At 36.6% G+C, this 21,251-nt stretch overlaps 1 protein-coding gene across 2 annotated transcripts in view; it reads left to right on the top strand.

Moving 5' to 3' along the window:
• Positions 1-21,251, top strand: part of ABLIM2 (actin binding LIM protein family member 2) — a 225,631-nt gene that overhangs the window by 182,461 nt on the left and 21,919 nt on the right. For both annotated transcript variants that reach the window (XM_031942739.1, XM_031942738.1), the window contains exons 16-20: positions 2,240-2,378; positions 7,843-7,901; positions 15,434-15,488; positions 17,291-17,298; positions 17,524-17,604. In XM_031942739.1, coding sequence (XP_031798599.1) covers positions 2,240-2,378; positions 7,843-7,901; positions 15,434-15,488; positions 17,291-17,298; positions 17,524-17,604 — 342 coding nt within the window. The remainder of the gene's footprint in view (positions 1-2,239; positions 2,379-7,842; positions 7,902-15,433; positions 15,489-17,290; positions 17,299-17,523; positions 17,605-21,251) is intronic.

The following is a 21,251-nucleotide window of genomic DNA, read 5'->3' as shown; positions in this document are numbered from 1 at the left end:
CAAAGGTCCAATTCAAGATTTTTTTTAAAAAAGGCAACAGAAATGTGTTTTTTTAAAAATTGTATCCTTTTCTGTTTAAATGAAAATTTGATTGGAGCATATAAATTAACTATGTGAGCACTAAAGTGTTTTTCGTCCCAAGATCCAGTGATACTCTGAATCTTTGAAACTCTTAGAACCATAAGTAGGATCTTTTAAGCACTTAAAACACTTTTTGTTTATTATATTTTGTCCTCCCTAGATTATTCATCCTATTTATAACTATGCCTTAAAGAAGTTTCTGATGTCCTGTTTACAAATATAAACTCTCCATAAAAGAGCCATTTTATTGAGATTTTCAGTATCTTGCAGTATCCAGATTTTATGTTATCTTTTTATACTACCCACTAATACTACTTTTTTTTACAAAATCTTATTATGTCTTGGAAGTGACCATGGGTTTTCTCAGGCTATCCTGGTGGAACCCAGACTTCTGTACCTTCACTCAAGCTAGGAGGGTGACGAGTCTTTTAATTATGGACCAAGATAACTAAGACTTCTTACTAAGTGGGTTTCAAAGGGATTGATTTTAATCATGTCAACTCTTGAAGATCACCTCCTAGGTTAGAAAGAGATAATGAATTATGGTGGAAGAAGACATCTCCTCTGAATTCACCTCCAATTTGCATTGCATATATCTTGTATAGACATGATTGTTTACATCTTCTTCCCCTTTTCCTCCACCTCCCCCCCCCCCTCATTAAATGGGAGCTCCTTGAGGAAAGGAATTTTTTTTTTTAATTCCCATTCCTTAACACAGAACTTGCCACATAGCAGACATTTAATAAATGTTTTTTGATATGATGAGAGAGTACCAGTCCCTAAAGTACTGAAAGATTAATGTACTAAAAATTAAAATAGCAGCTCCCATTTCTGTATTGTTCCTTTTGTTCCTTTTGAAGTAGAAAATATAAAAATTATTATTAAAAGATTATTCAGAGAGGATGAATGACTTGTATAAACTTATATGGTCAGAAATTGACAGATTTAAGATGTGAAAGATCCAGATTTTCTGGCCCCAAACTGTCTAGTAATTATCCTACTACATTTCCCTGCCTTCTACATTATAAAGAGCTTTACTGTTATATATAGATCACCAGATATGTGTAACAAACCTCAGTTTCGTCTGAACTATTTTTCCTTCTCTCTTTTTTTAGAGATAATTCAATGGGAGAAATATATTCAGAAATGAAGATAATGTGAAAACACAATATAAAAATTCTAAAAATATATAAACAAATCTTAGTTTCCCCATCTATAAAATGGAGAAAGGAAATTCACAGTATGGAAAGAAGAGAGGGACTGAGTCTCAGATGTCAAATTTCTGACATTCTTTGAATCCCAAGGTCCACACAAGTATGGATTTTTATATAGTAGGTCTGCTTAAAGCTAAATATTCCCATTTTTAATAGAAACCCAATGCATATAAATTCAAACACAAGTACAGAGTCCATAGAACACAGTTTATGTACAACAAGTAGAAGATATCATTCAGCTAGCAGGTCCTCTCTTTCTTAAGCTTATGAGTTATGATTCAAAACTTACCTCTTCCTGGGAGATTTGGTAGGGGCATTATTATCTAAGATCCTGGTTCTCTTTGAAAGTCTTAGTCATTATATCTCTCCAGCTGAGTTTTGTCCTAATTCAATTTAACTGGATTCAACATGCAATTGAACTTTTTGTGGTTTCTGGATGTACCCTTACGTGGGCATGGAACATTGATCTCTACCACTAAGGGGAGATTCTCATGCCAATGAACTTTGGAAATAAAAAAAAGCCCATTAAACTTAGAATTAGTTAGATCTGGATTTAGTTCTTGGTCCTGCTGCTTGCTAGCCATATGACTTTTGATAAATCCTGAAACCTTCTATGACATCTATTAGTGGATCAACAGCAACAGTTTTCCAACTCTGTTCTCAGGACCTCTCTACACTCTTAAAAATTACTGAGAAATCCAAAGAGCTTTTTTATATGTTTTTATCTATCATCACTATCTACCTTGGTAGAAATTTAATTGACTTAGTATTATTATGAAAAGTTTTGAACTCATCGACCTCCTGAAAGATACCCAGGGTCCCCAACTCACTCTTTGAGAAATGATGGACTAGATAATTCCTTCCTACTCTAAATACTATGCACATGATCAATTTCCACATTTCTTGATTGCTGGAATTAATTTTATTTATTTTTTTCTTTTCAGCAAAAAACCAGTTGGTTGTTTCTCAAGGGGGATGTGGACACCAGAACCAACTCACCCGATCTGGATACACAGTCCCTATCTCACAGTAGTGGGACAGAGAGAGACTCTCTTCAGAGAATGCAAGGAGACTTCTATTCACGTGAGTGGTTGTACTAGAGCAGCAATTCATAGACGAAGGATTGAATGAGGTCAGATGTATAGAATCAGACCCTTTGATCTGAATTTAAGACTGAAAAATCCAGAGTTGCATTCTCTAAAGTCATTACCCCTATCCCAGTGAGATACTTATCAAGTATGGAACCATCACAATAAACTAGCCATCTAAATTATTTTAATTTCCATGATATAAGGGATCTAATTACACTAAAAACCTGTTCTTCTGCAGTTCATCTGTGTATGTCTATCCAAAGCACTTTTTGATGGAAGGAAGCATATGTACCTGTAGGGAAAACATAGGACAAAATGCCTTTTCCTAGTGCCTCATTAAGAGAAAATAGTTCCCAGCAATCAATTAAGAGCTGCATTCCCACAAGAGCATGGTCCAGGTGGATTAAATACCAGGTATTGAGTCAATTACCCCCCCCCAAAAAAAAATTCAATACATTCTGATTAGGTAGAGAAGAAAATGAAACTTGGTTTTATCTGTATTTGAAACAAAAACAACAGCTGCATTCATAACTTTTAGGGGTGTGTTGTGAAAATCATTATGGTTGAATATAAGACTTAAGGGAGGAAAAAAAAAACCCAGTATGCTCAAATAATTGTCAATTAAGTGGTTTCTGGCATTAGTGTTCAAGAAACATGCAATGTAACAGCCAATATTCAGGGCTGAGGGGACTGGTGTTTTGGCATTGAACCTAACACTAAGAAATTTTGAATCATTCTTTAAAGAGAACAATTTTATTTGGGGAAGTATCATATTAGTGTGAAATCATTGTTAAGTCAATAAACATTTATTTATTAAGTGCTTTCTATGAGTCAGGCAAGACACTGTGCTAAACACTAGGAGTACATGTAGAAGCAAAAATAAAAATAATTCTTGCCTTTAAGGAGCTCATATTCTAATTAGAGAAGACAACACATGAATGAAAGGGATCGAAAGGGAAAGTATTCACAAAACTTGGTGGAGAAAGAAGTTTGCAGAGGAGGGAGCAGAACCTGAAGTGGTAAAGGAGTGGACAGAGTCCATGTAAGACCTTCTTTAAATAAGAAGTGCTGGGAAGAACTGACCAATTAGAAAAGGGGCCATAGGTACCAACCAATCTTCTAGGGTGAGATATCTACTGGACTTTGTTTTGAAGGCATCTTCAGGGTTCAGAGCCATGGTAAAAAATGAAGTCTGAAGAGTTAGGACCTGGGCCAAGAGAAATGAAGGGAAGTCATAAGATAATAAAGTTGGCACTAGAAGGCTATCTAGTTCAATTCCCTCGTTATACAGATGATAAGTCCAGAGAGGAAATCAACTTTACCAAAGTCAGATAGACAGTAAGAGATGATGTCAGGATTTGTTTTTGTGTCTTTTTTAAATGCCAAACATAATGTTCTTTCCCTTATACCATGCTGCCTCCAAGTATGACAAATCAAATTAGGACAAAAGAAAAAAAAAGGAAATGTGGGGATCTCATTATTTAGGATCAAATGAATTATGAAATTCTTAATATTGGGGAAATAACTTTTAGAGACTCATTTCTTTTTTATATGTTCTCATTCTTTGTGGATATTCCATTATGGCCACACACTAATACAATCAACTCCTCAGACTTCATCATCATCATCATCATCATCGCAAGGGAATCATATCTTTCCCCATGTTGCAAACCTGAAAATTCTAATCTCCAATTTCTAGCTCTGATTCTTCTACCTCTTTCACTCATTTCTTTCTTTTTAATGTGCTTTTCAAAATTATCATTCCTTGAACCCTTCTTAAGATCCCAGTCTATTTTTCTTTCCCTAATTTGCTTTTATATGCACCCTGGATACCTCCCCAGACAGGTAGGTGGCACAGTGGATAGAATGCAAAGCCTATAGTCAGTAAAACATCTCCCTGAGTTTAAATCTGGCCTCAAACACTTACTACTGTGTGACCCTGAACAAGTCATTGCACTTGATGTGCCTCAGTTTCCTCATCTATAAAATAAGCTGGAGAAGAAAATGACCAACCAATCCAGTATCTCTGCTGAGAAAACCTCAAATAGGATCACAAAGAGTTGGACGTGACTAAAAATGACTGAACAATAATTGATACCTCTCCATTGATTTGTTTTGTTAATAATTTATGTATACCACACTAAAATCCCTAGGATGTTTCATTCTTCTCAATCTATTAATTCTCAGTCTTGATGGTTGCCTCATCATTTAATTCTTTTCCTGTTCACAGTCCTTTAAATACCCCTGGAGAAAGTTTAAAGTGAGATGATTTCACCAACCAACCATACCTAAGATGGGCCCTTCTTGCTACCCAGCTCTTTACCTCTGCTTTCATTGACTCCCTATTTTAATTCCTATGGTGACTGTTCAAAAACTTTTTCTCTTAAACCCCAACCATATCCTTAACAGATGACAATGACATATTTTACTGATTTCAGAGTCAACTCCTTCATTTTCCATTCATTCCTCAAAATTTATCAGCAGCAATGTCTCTCTCTCTCTCTCTCTCTCTCTCTCTCTCTCTCTCTCTCTCTCTCTCCTCTCTCTCTCTGTGTCTCTCTCTCTGTGTCTCTCTCTCTGTGTCTCTCTGTGTGTCTCTCTGTCTCTCTGTCTCTCTCTCTCTCTCCTCTCTCTCTCTGACTCTCTCTCTGACTCTCTCTCTTTCTCTCTCTCTGTCTCTCTCTCTCTGTCTCTCTCTCTCTGTCTCTCTCTCTCTCTGTCTCTCTGTCTCTCTCTCTCTCTCTCTCTCTTCTCTCTCCCTGTCCCCCTCCCTCCTCTTCTTTTCCTCGCCTCCACAATGCCTACAAACATATTCAGCTATCCAATGTTCTTCCTTTGACTCTTCTGCCCCATCTGCCTACTCTCCCATCACTCTACTCTTCCTCATAACCAGACTTTGGGGGAAGGGAGAAAGATGTCTAAAGCCAATTCACCCACCCACTTATTATCACATTGCCCCCTCGATGCCTTGGAAACTGCCTTCTGTCCTGTAACTTTTGAAAATCCTCCTTGCGAGGTCACCAGTGGGGCTTTCCCCAGGATTCCTTTCTGGATTTCTCCCAGTTGCTAACCACCTTCTCCCCTCAGATGAAAGTAATGTTGTACTTTGTATCTCTCTAGATCCTTTAATCTCACCGAAAGTAACTTGCGAAATAAAGCAATTCTCCCCTATAGCCACTAGATGGCAAACATATATTGCCTTTAAAAAAAAATAACTCCTTGCTATTCTCTAAAATCGGTTGTAATAATTCTTGCTTTCTTCTAATTTCTAGAAATAAGTAAACAAATAAATGCAAAGCCCCAATGGGCCTCATAGATAGGGGAAGGAAAATCTTTTCCCTTACAACTAGTTTTACTTTTAAAGAGATTTATGTATATGTGTTTATGTTTATAGTGATTCTTATATGGCAGAGCTTTTGTATTAGTCTCCCAATCATGTCCCTTGGCACCTACTGTTTGTGTTGGTACAATTAGGTTTTAAAATGCAGGTTCCATGAGGATGGGAAGTTTGAATTTTTTTTAATTCTATCTCATCATCTATCATTTATTTGTTCTATCTCATTATTATTCTGTCTCATTGATCTATCTCATCATTTCCACTGACTGCTAATATGTCGACAGAAATCCAACAACTCAGTAAAAAATGCATGCCATAGTTTAAAATAGGTGTGGCTTAATTTTTGAACCATAGTGCCTGTTTTTCTCAAGCATCTGACTAGACTGCCAAAGAAATCTTACCTCTTTCAAAGTATAAAATAGAATATAGGAATTATAGCTGGAAGGGAACCTGAAGATGCTCCTGTCCCATTTCTTCATTTTACAGAAGAAAAATGGAGAATCCTTAGGCAGTGTGCAACAGAAACAAGAATCAAACCAAGTTCTCGAACATCTTTCTTCTGTACACATTGACATCATATGTATAAAGCTTCTGAGTGCTGCCATTGGCTCATTCGGTAATATTATTCAGAAGAACTAATTATCTAATATAGCCACAGCCAAAACCTTGGAGGAAATGGTCATTAAGATTTCATCTACCTTTGATCCTCTGCTGTAGTTCCTCAGTGCCCCAAGCACTGGAGGTCCCTTTGTTGTTCTTTGGCTTCCCATGGCCCTCACTGTGGTGTCCTCACCTAGCCCTGCCTTCCTTAGGCAGCACTGGAAGTTCTGGTCCTTGTTCACTCTTGTTCTGCATCAAAGTTGGGTTCTTTTCTGTGCTGATCTCCTAAATTACTTGTTGCTTATCTGCTAGTGGCACCTTAACCAAAGAAATTTAATGCTACAAAAGACATTAGAAATCAAACAGCCCAATGCTCTCTTTTTACGGACAAAGAAACTGAATGGTCAGAGAAAGGGAAATTATTTGCTCTTAAAGTTAGCAAGTTAGTGATAGAATCAGGACTAGAGTTTAAGCTGTCTGACGTTCTCCTGTCCTACACAACCTCCTCATATTCACATTTTAATAGAAATCTTCAGTAGATACTCCCTTAATCTAAAGAAGAGACATTAAATGGGGGTTAATTTTATATAGATGGGGACAGGAGGGCATTTTGGTTCTCAGACCTGACTTCAGATTATTTTAAATTATTTCTGTGTAAACTAGGCCAGTCACTTAATTTACCCAGGCCTCAGTTTTTTATCTTAAAATGAGGGGATTGTTGAAAAGATGGTCTCTGAAGTCCCTTCCAGTTGTAAATCTGGGTTCCTATGGTCTTGTGGTCATATAATATTTATCAGCCTAAATCCTTTAAAAGGTAAGTTCTGCTTTGCTTTGTTTTTAGGAGATGAAATGTTTTGATTTTATATCTGTTTCAGTCTCATTTCCTTTGGAAACTTTCCCCAAGCTTTCTTGTTCCACTTTGGAAATGAAAATGAAAACAGCCTTCACTTAAGTTATTTTTAATAGCATAATTTGTATGTAGTTCTATGTGTGATTACACATTCTGGTCATATAGGAATTGAATTTTATGTATACATATTTATTTATAATGATCCTCTTTCATGTGAGAGCTTTTGAAGTATCTAGATTCTTTGAAAACTAATACATAATATTTTCTAGGATTCAAAAGATGATTGAAATGTAAGTGCTCATAACATTTCACCCTTTTCATAACCCTGCTTGGCTGCTCGAGGAGATTTGGCCCCAAATAAGACCAAACTCTATTGAAAGTCCGGATATAAAATTTGAAAGGGCAAGAATAGAATTGTTTGAATCTGTGTTTGGGCTGCAGTCTGCTCCTGAAATCTGTGAGTCACACACACACGTATACACAGAAATATATACATATACTATCTGTAGGTTTAACAGCCTGGTCTAGACTGCAGATCTGCCCTCTGCTCCGTGTTTTATGAGAACGCTTTTGTCTTTTCATTTCAATTTGATCTTCCTCAGTTGGCATGTTTCATGTTTCTAGACATTCTTTGAAGAGCTTGTTAAAAGTTATATATATTTGTTTCAGGATTCCCATATAACAAATCTGCTTCTCTCCCTGGATATGGAAAGAATGGATTCAACCGGGTAGGTACTTGATTTCCAAGCACGAAGTTTACTAACAAAGATATCACCAAGTGCCTTGGTTGACAGTTTTTCTAACTTTTTGAGTAACAGGAAGCAAGAAATCCAGGATGGTCTACATACCTGCCAGCATCAAATGGTCTAGTGTCTGTCTGTCTATCTCTCTCTCTCTCTCTGTCTGTCTCTCTCTCTCTTCCCCTCCCTCCCTCCTTCTACCCCCCTCTCTCTCAGAAAATAATGACTCAATCTCTGCTCCCCTCCCCTCTTTCTTCTTTCACAACCTTAAACAATTAATACACAAAAAGATCTTAACATGAAATGGAAGCCCAACAAAACTCAAATCAGAGAAAGGACTTATCTGTCTCTCGAATAAGTTCTCTTGAATAAGAAATATATTTTAAAAGAATTTTTTTTAAATTTGGGAAAACTAAGAACTTATTATTCTATATTCAAGCATTCTTGGGCATCTGAGTAGTAAAGAAGAGATAAATAGTTCATTGACTTTCTCTGTCAATATTATTGCCAGTGGTATCATTACTGAAAGCAATTCAAGACTAATTTTGAAGAATGTGTTTTGCGATTTTCTGCAAAATTTTTTTTACATCAAGCATGTTGGATTTGCATTTGGGACTATATCCTTTAGCACATTTCCCTTGAAAAAAGAGTTTCCTCTGCATTCTTATCACTTGAATGGTCTGAGTTTTGGAATGAGCATGTTGCATGTTACCTACAGTGTTTGTAAAGTAATTTTTCTCCCTTCACCTTTCACGTTGGGATGGAGAGAGGAGTACAAATTGAAGGGGAGCAGTAGAGATAAAAATGAGCATATGATTCTAATCATATGTACTCCATCCACAATTCTCCTCTTTCTCTCCCAAACACCAGGAACGTAAGACAATTGTGAATGGGGAAGGGGTGATGGGAAGAGGGAGAGGAACATAACTATGGATGAAAAATAGGGTAACCAGATTTATCACCTTTATCTGAATGCCCTGATATAAGTATGATCTTCCCTCCCTAAGATCTTAGTCAGATTATAGCACATTGTACAATTTGTAAATAGTTTACTATTAAAAGTTGAACTCCAAATTTCTTGTAAACTAAGATGTTGAAATGGTAAATATGTGTTTTATACAGTTTCAGTTTTCCTAAAAAATAAAAACATGATGGGCAAGAAAAACCTACTGATTAGTCCATTCATGTTTGAGGAGAATACACAGACTGTGAAAATACCATTATGTGATTCTGTATTGTTAACTAGGATCAAAGACTGGCAACATGCAAATTGTACCTAGCTCAGCCCTTTTGATCTTGTAGGGATCCTGATAGAATCATAGAATTTAGAAGCTGGAAGACACCTTAGAGATCATTTGGTAGAGAACTTCTCAAAGAAAGGTCCACAGATACTTGGGAGTCACCAAGAACCTTTCAGGGCATCACTGAGGTCAAAACTGCTTTTATAATAATACAAAAAAAGTTATTTGCCTGTTACAATACTCCTCCATTTTCCAAATAATGGTATTAGGCCAATTTTTTTTATATGCTTCAAACAAACTATATCATAGCTGATTGAACACAGAAGCAGATATCAGATTCCTGTATTCTAAGTCAAATATTGAAACAATTTCCAAATATATGTAAAACAATTCCACTCTTACTCCTGATTATTTGGAAACTATGATCATTTTTCATAAAAGACATTATGTTAACATGTAATGGATTTATTGTTATTTTAATGAACTAATAAAAATTCTAAAAGTTATAAATTTTAATTTCTAATACAGTAAACGTCAATTAATATAGCCCACAGCATTTTGGAAAGTCCAGTAATTTTCTGGTATGGAGAATAAATGCTTCAAGAATCTCTGACTTCATCCAACTTCAACATTTAACAGATGGGTAAACTGAGGCACAAGGAAGAGTTTCATAAATCTAACAAGAGTTTCTTCTGATCTCAAATGTGGTGTTCTTGTCACTACAGCCTGCTTACTTAAAAATTTAAATGAGGAACATAGGAAGGTATTGGTGTTGACCACATCTGAAGGATGGCATCAAGTTCTGGAGGTCATGTTTGAGAAGACACTAGGAGTCCTGATAAACTGAAGAGTAAAAACAACCATTAAGAAGAAAATACCTCATGGAGATCAGATAAAAAAAAGTAAAGTGATAAGGGTCATCAAGTTAGAGAAGAATTTGATTTGTTCTTTGTGCAGAACTGAGACTTATGTCTTGAAGGTGCAGAGGAACAGGTTTAGGTTTGATGGAAAGAAAGAACAACCTTCATAACAAAAACCTCCAAAACAAACTAAAGCTATCCAGAAGTAGAAAAAAGTGCCAAGAGAAGTGATGGATTTCCTTGTAGTTGAAACTTTAAGAAAACACTAAATGATCATTCATTGAATATTTCATAAAGGGAATTATTGTTCAGGTTCAGATTGGACTAGAAGTCCCACCCAACTCAGATTCTGTGAGTTTTGGAAAAATTTGATCTGGACTTTTTATATCCCCAATAACATTTGTTGTTTCTTTTTCTTCCTTTCTTTATCATACAGTAAACTTATTCTGTGGGAAAAGGAGGGATGACAATCCCAACATTCTTGACCTTCAAAATCACCAGTTTTCTAAAATGTTGTACCACTTTGGCAAGTAATTGCCCTATATCTAGGGAGGCACCTGGGAAATGCATTTTTACTGACTATTTCTTGCATGCAAATGTTTTATAGAAACTTTTTTTGTTTCATCATGAACAGCCACCAGACAGCTGTACAAAGAATAAATTGACAAGGGGAAATTATCAATGATAATTTTCCAGGAAAGAGTATGACTTTATGTCAGACTAATCACATAAGGATTTTTTTTCAAACAAGTAAATCTCTGATACAGACCTTTTTTTCTATCACGTGTTTTTCTCCTAAAATTGGAGAATATAAAACAATATTCCAGTTAATTGAAAGGTCTAGTTAGTTGAATTGGGTCTCATCCATTTCTGTGTCCTTGAAAAATTTAACATGGGGATAGCTAGGTGGTACAGGGTTAGAGCACCCCTGAAGTCAGGAGGACCTGAGTTCAAATCTGATCTCAGACACTTAACACTACCTAGCTGGGTGACCTGAGCAAGGCACTTAACCCCCGGATTTCCTCAGCAAAAGAAAGAGAGAGAGAGAGAGAGAGAGAGAAGAGAAGAGAAGAGAAGAGAAGAGAAGAGAAAACAAAGGAAAAGAAAAGAAAAGAAAAGAAAAGGAAAGAAAAGGAAAGGAAAGAAAAGGAAAGGAAAGGAAAGGAAAGGAAAGGAAAGGAAAGGAAAGGAAAGGAAAGGAAAGGAAAGGAAAGGAAAGGAAAGGAAAGGAAAGGAAAGGAAAGGAAAGGAAAGGAAAGGAAAGGAAAAAAGAAAAATTTAACATGGATTCTCCTCAAAGAGGCAGTAATCACTAAAAAATCACTAAAACTATTTTGTGGTTTTTCAAATGGGTTCAATTAATGGATGTTAATTTACTATATACTTTACAAAGCTATTGTTAACTTAGTAATTTAGAGTTCATTTTTATACTTTATTGATATTTCTTTAGATGAATCTGGGGTCTGAAACCTGACAGTAAGGTGACTATTTTTCTTAGCTTAGAGTTCTTATCCAAATAGGAACACTCATTGTAACCTAGCAGATTACTTTTGTTGTTGTTAGAAAATAAGATGTCTATTCTTTGTTGATGTGTTAAAAGATACAGAACTTTCTTGGAGTGACAAGACTCCCTCATTTTATAAATAAGGAAATTTTACAAAATAAGGAAATAAATAAAATGAATTTTATAAATAAGAAAAATGAGATTACCCAAGATCATCATAGTGAGTTAAGTTCAGAGCCCAGACTTCAACTCAACAACTATTAGGGTTGGAAGGAATCTTAGATGTAACTCTAATCCAAATCCCTTATTTCACAAACAAGGACAGAAAGATTCAGGGGAGGAAGAGTTTGGGCCAAGGATCCCCAGCTAGTTAGAACTGTGGCCCAGAGTCTTGGGTTCTTTCTATTATGTCAGGAATCAACTCCTTGAAAGATGACGATAATATTAGAGAATGGTTTTCCATGGTGACTTTGGGTAAATCACTTCTCTCTTGCCCTCATCTGTAAAATGAAGAAGCTGGAATGCATGAGTTCTGAGGCTCCCTTTTTGCTTTAAATCTTAGAAAGTCATTACTTCTGAGTAGCTAGTAAACATCCTCATTTTCTTGTGGTTCACTGTTGCCTCCTAAAAATAGAACATAAAAAAATCATCCCAGTTAAGCAAAGGTTTTGGTTACTTAGAATGTATTTATTTCAATTCTATATTTTCCTTTCCCATTTCCTCTAAGAGATAGAGTAGATGATCAATAATGTATATTGTTTTATTTCAGTTAATTAAGACTTTGCTGATGAAGGTACAAAATTATAATTAATAGCATAAATACACTTAGAAAACCTTCAACTGTTGTATTATTTTGCCTGTGTGAGGCTACCTAGATTGACATGGTATTTTTATAGCCTCCAGTTGGATTTTGGCACACAATTGGTCATAATTGCCTTTTGTAGGTTGTTCTAAACCAGGGCTTCTTAAACTTTTTCCATTGGTGATCTGTTTTTGCTTTGTTCTAAACTTTACTGTTAAGGTACTCAATCCAAGAAAGACAAAAGCAGAGACCCACCTAGTTCATTGTATAGCAAAGGTTTGGTTTTTTAAATTTTTATTTTATTATCAGTGTTCAACTGAAAGGTTTGAGAGAATTTAGTTCATCTCTCTCATCTTACAAATGAAGAAAATTATATATATATATATATATATATATAGAGAGAGAGAGAGAGAGAGAGAGAGCGAGAGAGAGAGAGAGAAGGACAGAGAGAGAGAGAGAGAAGGACAGAGAGAGAGAGAGAGAGAGAGAGAAAGGAAACAATTTGACTAGTGCCACATAGTACGCAGTCAATTCAGGATCTTTTTGATCCCAACTCTTTTGAAACTAAATCTAGTAGACTTTCTTCCCCATCTGCTTGTCTATGTCATCCCAAGATGCTATATATCATTCTGACTCCAAGGGATTACCATGGTTCCCTTAAGATAGAAGTAGGGGGAAGTAGAGTATAGAAAAGTCTCACTTGCGTCTTCTGAGTTCCATCTGATTTTTTTCAAGTTTCAGTGGATTATAAGAAATGAACAGGACTTTATGATAAAATAAAAACCACTAGATGGCAGGATTACTCTCTCAAGCTCAGGAGCGACTACACTGGCATGTCCTAGAATGCCAGAAATGCATAGGAAAGGATTCTAGATGGCAGGTTTACAGATGAAATAATCACAGGAGCATAACTTTAAAGCAGGAAGCCATATGATCCAAACCTTTCATTTTGTAGATGGGGAACAGAGATGGAAATTTATCCAAAGCAACACTGGTAATAATAGCCCAGAATTTAAATTTAAATCCTCTGAGTTTCGATTCAGCACCCCTTCCACTAAACCACATAGAATAGCAGGTCTAGAAAGAACTCTTGAGATCATCTTGTCCAAAAGTTGAATTCCACAAAGGTAAGGAAATTAAATTTTACAAAAAAAAAAAAAAAAAAAAAAAAAGAAGGCTTGGAGTTTGAGGGCAAAAAGAGAGCCTCTACATTTTGTAAATGAGGAAACTGTTGCTCATTAAGCACCTACTAAATGTTAAACAATTTGCTAGAAGCCAGAGTTTAAAAAGACAAAATTGAAATGATTCCTGCCCTCAAGAAGCTTATATTCTACAGAAGAAAAAAGCTAATGGGACTTGCTCATGTCATGGTGAGAAAACCAGGGAGCAAAACTCACGTCTCCTGATTCCTGTTTTGTGATTTTTGATCTTTAATATGTCCTTCCAATAATGGAATAGCAATGGCAACAATCAAGTTCTACAAGTAGAGAGAGACTAGGTTCATCTGGGAAGTAGTAATTGAAGTTTATATAAATTCCTGGCTCAAAGTATCTTTGGACTGAAAATACAGTCTATTAACTTTTCTTTGGTTTTAGGTAAAGAAGTGTAATGCCAGAGAAACTGAGGCAAGATAGAGATTGGTTTTTAATCTTTTAATTGTGCAGAGTTTAGGCTAGCTGACCAAATTGAACTCTTGTTCAAAAATTATTCAGCCTGGAGCTACTGAAACCAGGAACCTTTACAGCTAACTAAGGTTTACAAACAACTTAGAGGGAAAACAAATTCAGATAAGGGAGGAGCAAAGACATTGAGTTGAGTGGACAAGCCATAATTCCAGGAGAGGATCATAACTTAATTCTGACAGGAAGGTCGAGGACAGGAGACAGCAAGATGAGGGGCAATACTCAAAAGAAGGGGGAATTATCCCAACAAGAATTGAGATAAGGCACCTGGGATTTTATGACTCAATAGTATTTCAAGGTTTCCTTTTTGACTCGATTCTCCCAGTCCTAATGGCAAGGGAAAAGGCATTTTATTTTATAATAATTTTATTCAGGGCATAATAGAAGGAATGTAGAAGTAAGACTTCTAAATGAGCACCTAAGTGTTTAGGCAGGAATGAGTAGGAGTAGGTTTACTCCATGTCCTCTAGAATGGTTCTTGCTGTATCAGCTGATGATGCTGAAGCATCCCTCCCCTCCATAAGACCTCTGGAACATAACTTAATAATTGACCATCTTACAGCAAAAAGGGATAGCTAATTTGGCGTGATGACTGTGAAACATTATTGATGTTCAAGTCAAAACTGGGAAAATTTGGAATCTGACTTTTCCAATGCATTGCTGTATGAGAAAAGTTGACAGTCTTCATAAACACCTAAACTACATATAGAAATAAAGGCAATTGCTGCTTAACTAAGCAGAGTGGAGCCAAGATGGGACAGGAAACATTCTGTTGGGCTAGATAAAGAAAGTGGAGTGCGAGGATCCACAATAGAGTAAATATTGTAACATTACAATGGGCTTTGGTTATATCTAAGAGCATTACTGCAAAATCAGATAGGATACTGGCCTTGAGATCTTGAAGAGTTGGGTTGAAATCCTGCTTAAGAGATTTACTAAAGTGTATGAGTTGATTTCCATGCTTAACTCTTGGTTCATCTCTCCTGCATTTTACCATAGAGAATCAATTTAATTTTCATCTTTCCCCTTTTTGAAATACCGTGTTATCTCTCATTCTTGGATAATGCTGACTCTGTCCTGGCTTCTTATGGGGTAACCTAGGAAAATCACAATCTCTCCATGGCTCAGTTTCTTCATCTGTAAAATGAAAGACTTGGACTCGATGGTTCTTTTCAACTCCAGACCTATGATCCTATGATCCTGTGAAATGCTGGTGATAGGTACTATTATGTGGGATGTGTCTGCATGCTGAATTTCCCAACTGGTGACTGTGATCAGTAATGCTGAGCATTAAGCTACCAAGATTGCATTCTCTCCTTAGGGTTTATGCTTTGAATGTGTCTCAAGGAAAGACCTCTTTTTCCGGAGGACCAACCACTTGTTTCCAGATTCAATGTTCTTTTTGCTGCTCTCTCTTTCTCTCTTTTCCAGAATGCAAATATGGCCCAATATGAAGCAGACCAAGATACCAGTTGGGGGATGCGAGGTACATGAAGCTAGGACTTCAATGGGTCTAACTTGGTGTTTGTTCTTATCTAGGGGAGCGGGGCTCAGTAACATTTCTGCAAGCATCCGTTTGAAAACCCAACCATCACTTACTGATTAATTCAGAAGTTGATTTTCATGCCTAATTCTTGGCTCATCTCTCCTGCATTTTACCATACAGAATCAATTTAATTTTCATCTCTCCCCTTTTTGAGATACCCTGTTATCTCCCATTCTTGGATAATGCTGACTCTGTTCTGCCTTCTTACGGGGTAACCTAGGCAAGAAAAAAAAATGTTGTAATAATTATTGAACCATGTGATGCATACTAACCAAAATGATTATCTGATACCATGCATTTAATCTTCGTGTTGATTCCAGATCTAATTCAAGTGAGATTCTTGGTTGCAGTGTCTGACTAGAAAAACTTTCTTTCGTCATCAGAACTCTAAGCAAGTTTACAGACAACAGCAATGATAGTGGAGAGTTTTAAAGTTAAATCTAATAAACATTTTCTAAGTGCCTTACTATATAACATGATTTTAATATGATAATAACAATGGGAAGTAAGTTATTGACTCTTACTATTTCCATTTTACAAGTGGAGAATCTGAAATTCAGAGAAGTTAATTAACTTATCTAAGGGGGCACAGCTGAGAAGTGTTGGAATTAGGGCTTGAACTCCTAACCCCAAGACTAGTATTATTACTACAATGAACCACCTCAACTTAAGCCCCTATCATTTGCAAATACAAAGATGAAGAAGAAATGGTTCCTGCTCCCATGGAGTTCACCATTTAGTTAGAAGGATATGACACATACCCAATAATTACTTGATGATTGTAAGACAAAATAAAATAAAAATAAAAATAATAAAATTACTTGATGATTGTAAGACCAAAAAAAAAAAAGACTATGACAGGTACCAAGTGCTCTGTGAGGTCTGAGGAAGAAAAGATCATTTCTAGCTGGAAGAGAGGGTGAATACTTCATGGAGGATGAGGCATTTGAGTCATGCATAAATAATACTGAAGACTTCAATAGGCATATTTGTCGGACAGAGTAGAAAGAAATTGCAGGGTTAGGGGACAATGTAAGCAAAGGCTGAAAAAGGAAGGAAGGAACTGGATCGATGCTAGAAGTAGCATCTCATTTGACTGCAGGGGAAACTGAGGCACAGAGATGTTAATCTGTTTGCCCAGAGTCATTCCATGAGTTAGTAGCATATCTTGAACTAGAACCCAGGATTCCTGACTTCTAGTCAATGATTCTTTTCACCCTCCCCACACTATATTTTCTACTAGTGTTTTATTCTGTGAATGTTTTACACTAGTCAATAGTGTCATTTTCACAACACTCTCCATAAATTAAACCTTAAAAAACCTACTTCCCAGATGGGTAAATTAAGGGAGGTAGATAGTTTTATCTACCCGATTCAGGTCATTAGGAGAAGACAGGATTTGAGATGACAAATGCAAGCTCAGCAGTTGCTGGTCTCTCACTTGGTATTCAGACCCCTGGACCATACCTTGTGCTCTTCGGAGTTCTTGCTAGCGTCCCTGGGCATCCCATAGCCTTATAGCACCAAGAATCAGAATTCCTTATCACTAGCCATTTATGCCCATTTCTAGTGCTGTTGGAAAAGCTAATCCACCCAATGCAAGGATCCCAGTGCATGCAGCCATCCTACTGCATGACGGAAATGTGTTAATGGAGACACCGTCCTTGAGAATTAATTTCACTGGAAAGCATAAATATATATTTTCTAAAATTTCCCATGGTCTCCTCCTCTTTTTCTTACAGAATACAAGGTAAGAGGGAAACGCGGAAGGAATCTCATGCCAGACCAGGTTAAAAGGGTCCTTTTTCTTGTTCTTACCCTGTGAAATGTCTATGTCAATTATGGATGCAAGTATGTATGATTCCCTCAGCCATTTTTAAAAGTCATGCACTCTTTCCCTTCCCCACTTCCTGTAGCACAGCCAGAGCTCTCTGTGTGAATCTTTTGGACTCTTTCTTTCTTTTTTAAACAACAGATTTATCCCTATGACATGCTCATCGTCACAAACCGAATTCGGGTGAAATTGCCCAAAGATGTGGACAGGACCAGACTGGAGGTAAGAACGATTTTCTCTTTTACTTTGTTTGCCCAGTGATGATTCTTGTATATCACCCTCTATCATCACCTGAAAATTTCCTAGGAAAAATTACCAGCAAGTGTTGTCATGTTAGTAAATAGTATAAGATAATGTCGTGATGCAGAAGCCACAAAAGCTACATTAATAGAAGAGCAGCAACCAGAGTGAGGGAGCAATAATGCCCTATGCAGACTCCACATAGAGTATTATGTTCAGCCTTGGGTGCCACATTTTAGACAGGGCATTGGTACTCAGGATGATTGTGTACATATAATTAATATATATTTATATACTTATATTTATAATATATTTTTGGGAGAGTCCAGAGGACAACCAGAATGACTGAGGAAACCCCAGAGGGAATTGGAGACTATGCCATTCAAATAGGATAAAAAGAATCTGGGAATGTTTAACTGGGAGAAGAAAAAACTTAATAAGGGAAAGGAACCATGGTAGCTTTCAAATACTGAAAGGATTGTTACGTAGAAAAGAAATGTCTTGCTTTGTCTGACCATGGAGGATGTGGGAAATAGAAAGGGAGAAGGGGAAAGCAAAATGGAAGATTTAAACTCAAATTAAAGTATTCTTTGGGCTCTCTTGAGAGAGAGCTTTTTGCTCTTACTATAAGACTTTTAGCAAAAGCTAAAAGACTACTTATCAGCAATATCATATGGGTGATTTGTGTTCAGATAAAGAATGGACAAGATAACCTTTGAGATCCTTTCCAGTGCTGAAATTCTGTGATTTCTACCTTTCTTTTTTCTTCCTTCCTTCCTTTTTTTTCTTTTTTTCCTTCCTTCCACCCTCCTTTCCACCTTTCCTTTCTTCCTTCCTTCTCTTTACAAAGTTTTATTTCCCAAAGTGGTTTCCTATAACCTTGATTCAATGTCTTTAAAAGTAAAGAGTGGGTGGGATATTTGAAGATTTTTTGGAAAAACAGTTTTGATTTGTCTTGGAGCTTGGCTAGTGATAGGTTTCTGCCCAAATACTAAAGTACCAAGAGGCTAAACAAAAGCAAAAAACAAAAAACAAACAAACAAAAACCACTATATTTGAAGTGAAAAGACTGAAATTACAACCTGATTGTCTGGTTCTCTTATTTGCTGATTGTATAACCATAAGCAGGTTTTTTTCCTCCTCTGAGAATCAGTTTACTCACATGTAAAATGAAGGCATTTGGATGAAAAGATTTCTGGGGCCTTTTCCAACTCTAGATCCCATGATCCAACTAATTGACATTAAAGAGTACATTACCACAGCTGCAAATATTTCTCTGGTGCTTTATGGTTCACAGTGTATCTTTCCTCACAAACAGTGAGGTAAATACGAGATGGTCTCTGAGGTTCTTTTCAACTGAGATACTGTGAAACTAAAGTGAAGAAAAAGAAGAATCTTCTGACTTAGCAAGCAAGCAGAGTCTGAATTCTTACCTGGGCTTGCCATGGCAATATGGTTGGAATCTGAAACCATCATCTGGCTTCCTAAATTGGGAGTTTGTTCTGGGATTCAAATTGGGTTTATCTAACCCTTGTTCTAACCAGCCATAAGTCCTACAGTTCTCTAGCCTACCCCTTACTCTAATACCCCCTCCATACCTTCTTTATAAGCATGAAAAGAGTTGACTCTGAATCTAGTACTTAATTCTCTGATAAACTTTGTCATAACATTTTGCATAGAAAATAGACTTGGATCTAGTTCTTAACAGACTAGGGTCGTAACTATATTGAATTGTGACCAAGTGGCCAACTGACTAAGAGAAGTGAAGACAGCATCCAGAAACCCTGACCAGCTACTAGCCTATACATGCACAATTCTTGGATAAATTGCAACTCTGTAGTTTTCCAGGATTTGAGCAAATACAGTTCATGTGAATTCAACACTGTGCTAGTGTTCTCTTTTCCCTGAGCAATTCATTTATTTTTTCCATGAATAAGTCAATCAGTAAACATTTATCAAGTACTTGCTGGTACCATGTTTGGTCCTGGGGAATACAAACAAACAAAAATAAGATAGTTGGAGTCAAGGGACTTACATTCTGCTGGGAGAATGGGGATACAACATGTCCATGGATAAATATATACAACATGTCCAGATAGTCAAATATAAAATGGCCAACATTGGCAAAACTCAGAAAGGTCTCTTGAAAGAAAGTAGTAGTTAAGTTGAGTTTAAAGGGACTTAGGGGTTCCAAGGACCAAGAGAAAGAAGGAAGAGCATTGCAGAGGTGGACAACAGCCTATGCAAAGATGTGAAGGCGGAAAATGTAGTGTTGTTGACAGAGATTAGCAAGAAGGCTCCTGTGTCTAGAAGGTAGTACTAAATTACAAATTCAGAAAAATAGGATGGAGTCAGATTGTCCAGGACTTTAAATGCCAAATGAAGGAGACTATTGACAGCTGTTCTACCAGGTACAGAGCCTACCAGAGAGTGAATCAAATAGTTACCGTGATAGGATCAGATTATCTTCATGGAGTCAGGGGTCTGGAAAGCTAGGACCTTTGGGGTAAAAATAAAAGAGTTGTCAAAATATGAGGTCAAGGGTTAAAGCCCTTCAAAGAAAAAGCATATAATGATAATGCTTTTAATATGGGATTTTGTTCTGGGATGGGAGGTTAGGAGGTGGGTATTGTTCTCATTTTTTTGTGATTCATGTTGAGTGGCTTGTTGTGAAACACAGGTTGTTGTGAAAAAAGTACTTTGTAAATCTTAAAGGTGAGCTACTATCAAGTGGCATAGTGAATATGAAATTGTTTTATAAAACTAAAGTGGTATATACATATGAGGGATTAGAGTGAGAATTTCCCTATCCTTGGTTTCTCTTCCCATTTATTATATAACTATACATTTCCATTGATGAAGCCATGTTTTTGTGGGATGAGACAAATGCTTTCTGGATGTGCCCAGAGAAGTCTGAGTGATTCTTTTTTAATTAAAAGGAGCTTTTGTTAGTCAGACTATAAACCCAGGTGTTGTAAATGTAATCACATTTGCCCTGAAGAAGACTTTCTGATGATTCCATAGAAACACAACAAAAAACCAACACCCTCTGGTGCTCTGTCTTCTGGGGAATGAAGCTGTATAATCAAGAGAAGACCCAATTATTCTTTTTCCTTGTTGTTCCCCTAAGCAATAAAGAGGTTTTTAAAAAATCACCTCTACTACATTTGTTTCATTTTTTAAATTTCACTTTAACATTTCAAAGTATCACAGGATCCTAGAATATATACATCAATTTTCAAGGGCTTAATCAAATTATAACTATGCCACAATGACTCAAATATAAGCCATATATCAGTAAGAATAATAATAATGAAGAGGAAAGGGAAGGAGAAAAAGAAGGAAGAGAAGGAGTAGGAGAGAAAGAAAAAAGGGAGGAAAAAAGAAGAAAAGAAGAAGGAGGAGGAAGGGGAAGAGGAGGAGGAGAAAAAGAGGAGAGGGGAGAGGGGAGGAGAAGAAAAGGAGAGGGGAGAAAAAGGAAAAGAGGAAGAGGGAAGGAGGAGGAGGGAGGGAGGGAAGAGAGGAAGAGAAAGGGAAGAAAGACAAAACTAAGAATAGGAAGAAGTAAAAGGAGGAGAAGGAAGAAGAGAAAAAGGAAAAGAAGAAGAAGAAAGAAAAAAGAATTACTT

Source organism: Sarcophilus harrisii, chromosome 6 (genome assembly GCF_902635505.1).
Source record: "Sarcophilus harrisii chromosome 6, mSarHar1.11, whole genome shotgun sequence".
Classification (NCBI taxonomy): domain Eukaryota; kingdom Metazoa; phylum Chordata; class Mammalia; order Dasyuromorphia; family Dasyuridae; genus Sarcophilus; species Sarcophilus harrisii.
This window is presented reverse-complemented; position numbering and strand designations above follow the sequence as displayed.